Below are 10,785 nucleotides of genomic sequence, written 5' to 3'. Positions count from 1 at the left end.
GACGGCACTACGGTTAAGCCTCGTTATGAAAGAGAAACTCGGGCTATTCCGGTACAAAAGCGAGGCTAAGGGAAATCCCCGTGATATTCTGTCAGAATTTCCGGAAGATGTATTAGCTGTTTGTGATCGAATAAGCACAGGAAGACGTGTCAGAAAGAAGGGCAAAGCGTTGGCAGTTTCGTCGTCTAACCTGTAGATATTGCTAGGATAATCTGATCTAACTGTTGGACAGGTAAAATCTGACAAATTTGTCGCAATCGACATGGAGACGAGGGCATAAGTCGCTGCCATAAACATTGCGAAGATTGACAGCCCAACGCAATACAGCATGCAGGGCCCATTTCCTTCCATTCGATATGGGCAGTTACTGCCGCATGAAAAAGACACTTTGATAACATGTTTAGAAAAACGCTGTCAGTTTGCAGAGAGCAGGTTGCTTGAGGCGGAGATGAGACTGTCTAAGGTAATGGTTCAAGTTTACCGAGATAGTCCCAGGCTATCAAGGTGTCTCATGCTGTCACACAAGCGGACCTGTCCCAGTGTTGGTGATGCAAAGAAAGGCAGTGGTTTAGATGTTCCAAAGTTTCAAACTTTTCTTGAAAATGCCCAGACTTCAGAAGCAAAGGCTCCAGAATCCCTTGTTGAGAAAGCTGTCCCTCATGCCAATGTGGACAAATGGTCAAGCTCATCAGTGCACCAACTTCCACGGATTTCAGATGATAAACTTTCACAGTCATTAGATATGAAACATTTGGAATCATCTGTTGATAAGCTAGAAGCGAACACATTAATTGTTACAGCAAACTTATCTGATGGTAAAAGTGAAACATTCGCTCGGATGTTGGGTGGCTCACTTCCCATGCTTGAGAAACTGACAGCTGAATTATGGAAGACAAAGAAAGCGCTCCTCACTGTACTGCAGGAAAAAGAAACTACAAGGAATAATGGTTCACTGCTGGTTAGTTGATAAACTCTGTTTACAAGAAATTGATGCAAAGATAATGGTTGTTAGTCAGCAAGTAATAGTGTATAAATGTTGGTCTTTAGTGCTTATAATATTACCTCTCCAGCATATGTATATGTAGGTTGTTCTTGCCAAACTGCTGATTATTGACCAATGGGGTTACAGGCTCATTCAACCAACCCTTGTTGGTTTGGCAGAGGTTATAATAGTCAGGATGTTTGTCATCAGGAATGCCAAAGGACAGTGGTTTACACTGGGCCCCTCTAGTTTCCTACAAACATAAATCTAATTTTAGTGAAACATCTATAAACCTAATTTCAGTCAAATATATCACGCTCGTGTGACATTAAACACCAATCAAATAAATGCACAAAAAGTCAATTCCTTTTGGAATCAAGATTAAAGAGTTTCATAGGAGAATATAGTACAGCATTTGGTATTTCCTTGTGATATGATTTTATTCAGATTCTCTGAATGTAATATTGTGATGTGATTAATATTTTTATCTGAAAAATGTCTTTAGTTGAAAAGTGGGAAGCTTGTGCTGAATTTGAACGGAGTTTAAGTATTGGTAATTATAAAAATAATTATGAAACTAGAACTGCACAGCTGTTTCGGCCGGGATCCATATCCATATTTGTTGTTGTAATTCATGGACAGTGCAGTAGAAACCAGCCAAGAAAATATGTTTGTCCAGTTGTCATATAACTCAATTTAAGCAATTTAGGCATAAACATCTATTTGTGTAAAACGCTGGAGTAATTTAAATGCTTCTAGCGAAGAAACAATTGATTGCAGATCAAATCCTGTGGCACTCGACAGTAAGAGAATGTCTTGGCCGGGCTACAATTTCGTGCAAGTTTTTATTTCTAGCTCTCATAGTTTGATTTCTTGCTCTCGAGTTGTAGTTCAACTAAAGATAGTTTTTGACTATATCTTAAAATGTTGCAAAGATAAACAAAAGGCAATAGCAGATTTGGAATCACTCTCCCAGAGTAAACTAGAATGTGTAAAAAAAAAAAAAAAAATGTAAATTCCAAAACTAGTTGTGATGTCTCAGCCAAACTTCAATATCTGTACCAGAAGTTAATGATTTAGTCAAATGGCATAAGATGTAGTGGGTTCGCAAACTCAGTGGGACAGAAATAATAATTGAAATAATATAACTGTTTCAATAGGTGTCTAAGAAAACTTGTGTGGATAATCAGTAATGAAGAGAAACCATTTGCCCTGTCTCTAGCAGATTTATAACTTCTTTTGTGCTCTTCCATACTCTGTACTTTGATTTATTTATTTGTTTATTTATTTGTTTAACTGGTGTTTTACACCGTATTCAGGAAAATCCAGTACTTTAAACACAGTTTAGTAGTTGAATTGCCCACCTTTTCAGTAGGTGACCAAGGCTCAGTCTCTCATTAAATCATATTTTGGAGTTCTAAACTGGCAATCTGCTTTACATTGGCACGGTCTAAGTAAGTTATGTATGACAGAATAGCAGACTGGATAATTTCTGAAGACTTTAGTACAGCGTTCCATAAGTCAGTTTCGTGAAGCATACTTGTTGTGTGGTAGGCTTAGCCCTTAGCTAAGTGCATTTTGCATCTCTACATCTCTATACTTTGTGAACTGATCCCAGCATGTCTGTCTCAAAAGACAGGCCTGCTTTAGTTAGTGTCATGATGTGACCATTATAGTGTTTCATTGTCATATGACTGAAAAATTGTTAAGTTGTGATAAAATTGACTTAAAGAATAGCAAAGAAGCAAACAGTCTGGAACATTCTCTTCTTTCAGGATATTAAGGAATATGAAGAAATAATAAAGCAGCTTCAGGAGGATTTTCTTCTGCTGATGTGCCAGTACACAGAGATACGACAAGCACTGCAGACAGAACACCCACAACATATTGTTCACACAATCGGACAGCTTCAAGATAAGGTAACAGGATGTGTATGCTGACATTGCTGACGGGAGGAGTCCTGGATTGTTCCATGTGCATATAGTGTAGTGTAATACGAGAGTGAGTAAACTTTCCAGGCGGTAACAGTGTTTACCTAAAATGTTGACCAGGAAATCTTCTAGATTGCATGCCATGATGTGTCTGTCATGATTTATATTAACATTGTACATTTTATCACAAATGTTGACAAGGAAACAGGGACCATCATGGTTAATCAGTGCAGTGATATCATATCGCACCAAATTCATTTAATGTGGTGTAAAGTAACCCTGTTTAGTTAGTAAAATTTGATACAAATATAATGTCTTCTTTGTTGTACAGGTGAGAAAACAGGAGAAAATAATCAGGCTGCAGCTGTCACAGGTGCAATCATTGAAAAGTGCAACATCCATTAGATCACAGGAAGTCATGGTAACGAAAGCCACAGAAAGATTCAGTCATCAGCAGTCCAAGGGAGAGAACTCATCAATCTCCAACCATCATCTTGAGAAAAACGAGAGAAACCAAACAGGGAGTTTCAATGATACAGAGGTATAAAATGATTATTGCAATTTTGTGACATATTTATCTTAAAAGTTTAAATGAAATTGAAAGTGTTTTTTATCAATAAGGAAAATCATAGTGTACTTATTGTAAATATCACTGCTCATAAGTCACGGAAGTATTTATTTGGAGATGAGATTCAAATTGTTATGAGAATGATTTTTACAGAGCATAGCAGAGTAGTATACCTACACATGTCCAAACACTCATACATACACGCATAATTGGCTTGTATGAAATTAAAAAACTTTGGATGTTTTAACTTTGGTTTACGTTTTTTTTTAGGTGACATCTCAGTTAATACAGGCAAATGAACGGATCAGATATATAAAGGCAGAATTGTTAAGCTCCAAGAATGTCATCAACAACTTGAGGAGCAAATGTCAGGTAAGATTATGAGTTTTCCTGTTCATGAAGTCTCTATGATCACTATTCTCTATGATCATGATTATCTGGCAGAGCTTTGTATTATCCTTTCTGTGATGACTAAGATTTGCATTCGGCTGCTAATGCAGTGCCAGGCTGAGGTGTGCATTTTTCTTTACCCCCTTACAGCATCAGACTGTGCTTGGTGCATACTTCTGCACCAAGCACGGTATCAGGCATTACTTTCTGCCTAATGCAGTGTCAGATAAACGTGTACATTTTTCATCTACTGCAGTGTCAAGTTGAGCTATACATAATTCAGTATCTGCTGGAGTACCAGGTTTAATTGCATTATTTTTGCTATATCTCATTGCTTGACGGACCAAATGGCATTAACTATGTTAACATAGTCATAAGCAATTAAATGGATGGGTAGGTGACATAACTTGGATGGGTAGGTGACATAACTTGGATGGGTAGGTGACATAACTTGGATGGGTAGCTGACATATCTTGGATGGTAGCTGCTTGGGGCATATTTTACAAAGAGGGTGTAACTTAACCGTCATATTGAAGAGATTTAGCGTTACACATTCTTCAAAAAATGGACCTTTGGTTGGCAGTCCTGGAATGATGAGGTTTTCACAAATGTAAAGATACATATCTGTGTTACAGGACTGACATAATTGATGTGTCACAATCAGACATTTTATACAAGTATTACCAGTGTAAAATAATCATCGTTGGTGTGGTGTTTCCATCCTTGTTTGTCATTATAGATTATAGAATTTGCATCAGTGGTGATGGATTGCACATAATCGTCATATTAGGTGTAAGTTATCTGATTTGAGGAATGGCATCTCTGGTTTTGAGTCTTTCTAGTTTGAGGAAAAGCTTCTGTGGTTTGAGGATGAGTCTTTTAAGTTTGAGGATAGGTCTCTCTAGTGTAATATTGGACTGTATTGATATCAGTTGGACAGGCTTGTTATTACTGTAAGAACCATGAGAAATGGAGGTTAATGGTATGTTTTTTATTGGTAATATTAAAGCCTTCCTTCCAAAGCGGAAGATGCTGCTATCTGATGTTTGTCTGTTACTGTTTATCATAAAAACCTCTGTGGTCAACATCTTTCTTTTCTATAACTATAATTCACTGAAGTTTGATAACTATACCAGGTTGCTACAGATCATACTGGTAGTTTGATTTGTCTAACATTCACACGAGCTGGTGAAATGAACCTTTTGTCTCGTATCATTAGATGTTGGGTGAGCAACATGTACAGACTCCTGCAAACTTTGAGCAGAATGGAGAAGCTGAAAGAATCCAGACGCAAGCCTTGTACCAGAAATCCATGGAGGAGCTCATGGCAAGTCGTCATCAGCTGAAAGAAACGAAACAGTTAACAGATTCTTTGATGACAAAGGTTAGTTAGTATTACTGAGGAGATGACATTATCATACTTGCTATCTTTCAACACAAGTGACTGATAACTTTTAGAATAATGAAGAAGTTTTGCCAAATCGTTGTGATTGAATCTGCTAAGCATTTCTCACTAACTGAAGAAAACATGTTTTTGGAGGGGCCTCATTTTGGAGGCTTGACAGAATATAATTCAATAATCACGGATGTCAAAATAAGGAAAGAATTCTTAAGTTAATAGCCAGGCAGTCTTTTTCACTTAAATCAGTGTAAATTAGATGTAGGACATAAAAACATCGGATACACAGTCACTTTTCGCACGTCGCACTCTACGACAAATCATTTAAATTAACTGTCAAGATTGGAGTTTCAGATCAAAAGCAAAGCAAAACCCCAAAACAAAGTGTATAAAAACATTATATGTATTTTTATTCTTTGAAGAACAAGGAACTGAAAAGCCGTTGTGAATCTCAAAATGAGATGATTGCTAATTATCAGGAAAAGGTTGCTGAATATGAGCATGAAAAGACCCGTAGTGAAAGAAACTTCCAGTTACTGTCAGAGCGACACAAAGCTGCTTTGGATGAGGTAAGTTGCGATGATATCCACATAAGTGTTGTTATATCCTTCTAGAGCCTATGTTCTTTTGATACATGTGAATACATGTTTCTCTCCTTTTTGTATCAGTGCGTATTGTCATCATTATAGATATTTGACATAAGTTATACATCTCAGTATCTTGCACGCCTATAACTTAGAAGAAAGTGAACAAGAGAGCCTCCTCTAATTAGATGAGTTCTCCCCATGGAAAGCAATGTCAGTGGCTATACAGAGTAATTAAGACTGTGGCACTCTGCAATCATTCACTCAGTGCCAGTATATCCCTAAAAAAACATAAGATTGCACAGTTGATAAACCATCTACATATGTAATATGACCACCTTATAGCCCCTGTTCTTTCCTGAACCTAAAATTCCTCTTGTTACAATGCAACAAGGGCTTCTAATGCAACTTCCAAAGATCCCATTGATATAGACACAGAAAAAAAATTATTATCAGCTTTCTACATGTACGGTAATTTGTTGGTCATACTCATGTTACAGTTTCAGAATAAGGCCTTAGAAATTATTATTGTGTCACTTGAAATTGATGTATGGCAATTTATTGGCAACTCTGCTGGATGGATGCGTGAAGACAATAACAAAAAATCACACCAAATATGGAGCAACAGGTAGAATCACTCTCATATGATAACAGTTGTTTCATATTCATATTTGAATTCATATTGATACATCCAAACATGAGAAATCTTAGCTTTATGTCTTCATGTCTTCTTTATGTCTAAGGTTTAAACTAGACTGAAGTTGGTTGACCAAGACTTTTTGTCTCATAGTTACAGACCTGGCAAAGCATTTTGAAATCAGTTCGACGCAGGTCAAACCTGACATCCTGTGCCCAGGAAATTCCACTGAGGATGCACCCACCTCTCACTGAGATTGAGTTGCTGATGGATGGTGCTAAGAGCATGGACTCTGAAGATTCTAGCTTACTGGAACCAAAGGAGGGCGAGCAAACTCTAAATAATCTACAAGGGCAAACTTCATCACAGAAGGAACCATTAGGGGAGAAACTGTCACAAAATGTCCAGCAAGTGGATTCAGATGAAAACTGTGATGAGTTAATTGACAAGCCACATAGCCTGGATGAGAAAAGTAAAGGACTGTCTGACATATGTCAACAAGAGCAGAGCCATTCAAACCAGCAAAATACATGAGCCAGTAAAATAACTAGAAACTTGGGATTAGTTCAGAAAGATACATTTAGAACAAACAGTGATCATGCTCAGTATTACACATACAGTAGTGATGTTGACTTTTTATGAGTAAAGAAACTGGAAAGATTCATAACATAATGGTGCAAACATGGAAGTGTACTGGATTGGTCTCACAGCACATACAATTCAGTAAGAACAATCCATTCAGCGCCACCAGAGTAGCATTATTGCGCATCGGCATAGGAAAGGATAGACTTAAAATATAGATAACGTAAAAGTAACTAAGCCACTGTTTAGCGAATAACATTAATTTGAAACTAGCAACAATGTATATTTCAAGACAATAAAGTAAACATGAACGATGATATAACTATTGAGATATATTAAGGAGCTTCTTTAGGCTGTTGTCAGGAGGGAAAAGTGAAAAATGTGTATTTGGTTTGAGAGTAGATAAAGGCTTTTCTAATGATCTTACATTTTACCTTTATTATTCAGTTCATGAAATGTGTTAAAATATTCTGAATCCACAGCGTATAGCATTTTCCTGCTTGTATATTTTTCTGTTTATAAGTTTATTATTTATTTATTTGATCGATTGATTCTTTATGTCATACTCAAGAATATTTTAGCCATACGGCGACAGCCAGCATTATGGTGGGAGGATTTAATGTTATCAGTGCGGTGAAACAAATGCTGAAATATTTTTTCTAGTAAACAAAATTTAAGAATTCTATTTCCCTTTTTGGCTTCCTTTTCATTGGCTCAGGGACAAGAGGTGATCTTATCACAGGGATTTTGGACGTATATTGTATGTCAGAACAGCTCACATTACTGGAAACCTTTCAGAAGAGTGGAAGATATAGGTTTTGATAACGTTAGTCCTTAAAATCTTCAGAGGCGATTTTGTTTCGATTTTGAACTCTCGCTTACTAACATGGCTGTGAGGAAACAATGCAGTGGTTTTCATTCAAGCTTTCAAGGTTTCTGTCCAGGCCTTTCAGGATTCTGTCCAAGCATTTCAGGTGTGTGCCCACGCTTCCAGGTTTTAGTCCAAGCCTTTCAGGTTTCTGTCCAACGCTTCCAGGTTTCAGTCCAAGCCAACATTTTCCAGGTATCAGTACAAAACCTCCAGGTTTCAGACCAAGGCTCAAAGGTTTATGTCCACATACGGTTTTTAGTCCAGGCCTTCCATATTTCAGTCCAAGACTTCCAGTTTTCTGTCCAGGCCTTCCAGGTTTTCGTCCAAGACTTACCTGTGTCCTTTTCTTGTAAAACTGACTTAACCACTTGTATGTGCAATATTCTTAAATGCGGCTTGAAACACCAATCAAATAACATAAACTGTAGAAAGGTAACACTTAACCCCTGACTAGTACTGAGGTGTAACTAAGAGGCCTGTAATATACATATGTTTATAGAAGTCACCTATACATGGTTGTAAGATTTAACAAATGACTTTCGATTTTTGATGTACCCTTTAAACTGAAATGTGATAAACCACAGCGCTGAGTAACAGTACTCTCGTATTGTCACAGATGTATATGTCTAGCTGATTTCCATACGCAGGTCCCCGATATAGACGTACTAAAGGCAGTGTTTACACGGTACAATCGATCATATCGACCCATCGAAGGAAAGTAGGATAAGCTCTATTTCAATCATATATCATTTCTACTTTTCGACTGAAATGGATTGACAGTTCACATGTTTGAATTCTGCAAGTCGTTACGCCAAAGAGTTGGCAATTACCGGCTGAATAATGACAACTTCTGTATCACTAGTCAAGATCACTAGTCGTTCAGGTCCCGTGGAGTTGTACGTTTTGCAATCCATCTGGCTGATCTTTACGCTCGAATATCTGTGAAATAATGGATATCTGTCATAACTATAGCAGTACGAGCCTCTCCCGGGATATAATCTGGGCTAACAATAAACCTAACAGCGGTCGTGAGGAATTAAAAGCAACGTACATGAACATTTGTCACACCAGTAGACCGTTGTGGTGATGACGCGCGGTGCCTGTTAAGAATCTTCTTAATATTATATAGTGTGTGTTAACCCAAAAAACATGACTAAGGGTAAGGCGAATAGGAAGATGTATGTTTCAAGCAGCCATTAAATGTTGAATTAAGAGAGACTGATATTTTTTTTCAAATGCAAAAATTCTTTGTTATCCAATTAAAACTACAGCTACCTTAGTAACCGAAGAAGCGTATGATGGAAACACAGCTTGGAAGATTTCCTACTTCACAAATAGGAAGGAAATATGCAATATAACATTCCTCTTTACTAGTGGATGTTACACAGTTTGTAATGGAATTGTTATTGTGGATGTAGGCTTTCTTCTAAGCTCAGTACCGAGAAGTAACTGTGCAGAAGGTTGTGTGATGAGAATCAACACGAACGTAAGGTTTGCTAATAACTTCAATACAGTGAAGAGGGGGCCTCCGTGGCTCAGTTGGTTAGGGCGCTAGCGCAGCGTAATGACCCATGAGTATCGCACCAATGCGGTCGCTGTGAGTTCAAGTCCAGCTCATGCTGGCTTCCTCTCCGACCGTACGTGGGAAGGTCTATCCCGCTATCCCGGCTGTGCCCGGTTTCCACTCACCATAATGCTGGCCGCCGTCGTATAAGTGAAATGTTCTTGAGTACGGCGTAAAATACCAATCAAGTAAATAAATAAACACAGTGAAGAAATTGCACAAACAGGCAGTAACTACAGAAATATGTGCATGGCGAGAATATAAAATCCTGATAAAACCTTAGTGTATAGTTTCAGTGCCATTAATTAATTGCAGATTTAAATGTGTGATGGACGTACATGTTGCGCATGGTCTCTCAGCTTTAGTACCGAGGAGTAATTGCGCACAATGTAATGGAAAGAGGCCTTCAGACTGTTTCCCTTTAGCTTCAATGCCAGCAAGTAGCGACTGAAAATGTGATAGGATAGAAATGTAAGGTTTCCTGCATTCAGTACCGATAAGTAACTGCATACACATGTGAAAAACTGAAGTGTGCGTGATATATTTCCTCCCCTGCTATCCAGAAGAAACTGAAGTTTTGTAAGGAATGCGTATCAGTTTCCAGTGAGCAACAGTATGGGCCTAAAGTGCAGAAGTTATAGAAGTGCATGCGTATAATAGTTTTTTTGTAAGTTTCAGTACCTGGATGTAACTGTGGAAATGTAGGATAGATATACATGGAGATGAAGGTTTTCTCTAAGCTTCAGTTCCTGGGTGTAACTGCAGAAGTATAAGATAAAAATACATGTGGATGAAAGTCTCCTCAAAGCATCTGTAACTTGGTGTAACTGCATGCAGAAGTTTAGGATAAAACCTCATGCGGATGAAGGTTTCCTGTAAGCTTCCAATCATTGTTGTAACTTCAGAAATGTAGGATAGAACCTCATGCGGATGAAGGTTTCCTGTAAGCTCTAGCACCTGGATTTAACTGTGGAAGTACAGAACTGAAATACGTGTGGATGACGGTTTCCTCAAGGCATCTGTATCTTCAGAAGTGTACGATAGAAGTGCACGAGGATGAAGGCTTCCTGTAAAATTCAGTACCTGGATGTAACTGCTGAAGTTTACCAGAGAAATACATGTAGATGAAGCTTTCCTGTAAGCATCTATAACTTGTTGTAACTGCAGAAATATAGGATAGGATGTGATGATCAGTAGGCCCCTACATGACGATTAAACCAAGGTTAGTTCTTACCTTGCGTAATCGCTCGTGTGTCATTACGTAAAACGGTGTAAAA

At 38.0% G+C, this 10,785-nt stretch overlaps 1 protein-coding gene across 2 annotated transcripts; it reads left to right on the top strand.

Annotated features, from left to right (window-relative positions):
* The first annotated feature begins 114 nt into the window (after positions 1–114).
* Positions 115–9,704, top strand: LOC135480317 (uncharacterized). 2 transcript variants are annotated; one of them, XM_064760142.1, is made up of 7 exons: positions 115–958; positions 2,758–2,901; positions 3,245–3,454; positions 3,752–3,853; positions 5,091–5,255; positions 5,750–5,839; positions 6,645–9,704. In XM_064760142.1, exons 1-7 carry the CDS (start codon positions 329–331, stop codon positions 7,023–7,025), a joined length of 1,722 nt encoding a protein of 573 aa, XP_064616212.1. In that variant the 5' UTR covers positions 115–328; the 3' UTR covers positions 7,026–9,704. The 2 variants fall into 2 exon arrangements, with proteins under 2 accessions (XP_064616212.1, XP_064616203.1); XM_064760133.1 differs by having other exon boundaries at positions 5,693–5,839.
* The last annotated feature ends 1,081 nt before the right edge of the window (positions 9,705–10,785 follow it).

Source organism: Liolophura sinensis, chromosome 1, assembly GCF_032854445.1.
Source record: "Liolophura sinensis isolate JHLJ2023 chromosome 1, CUHK_Ljap_v2, whole genome shotgun sequence".
NCBI classification, from domain to species: domain Eukaryota; kingdom Metazoa; phylum Mollusca; class Polyplacophora; order Chitonida; family Chitonidae; genus Liolophura; species Liolophura sinensis.
Note: the sequence above shows the minus strand (reverse complement) of the source record. Positions and strands in the feature narration are given on the sequence as shown.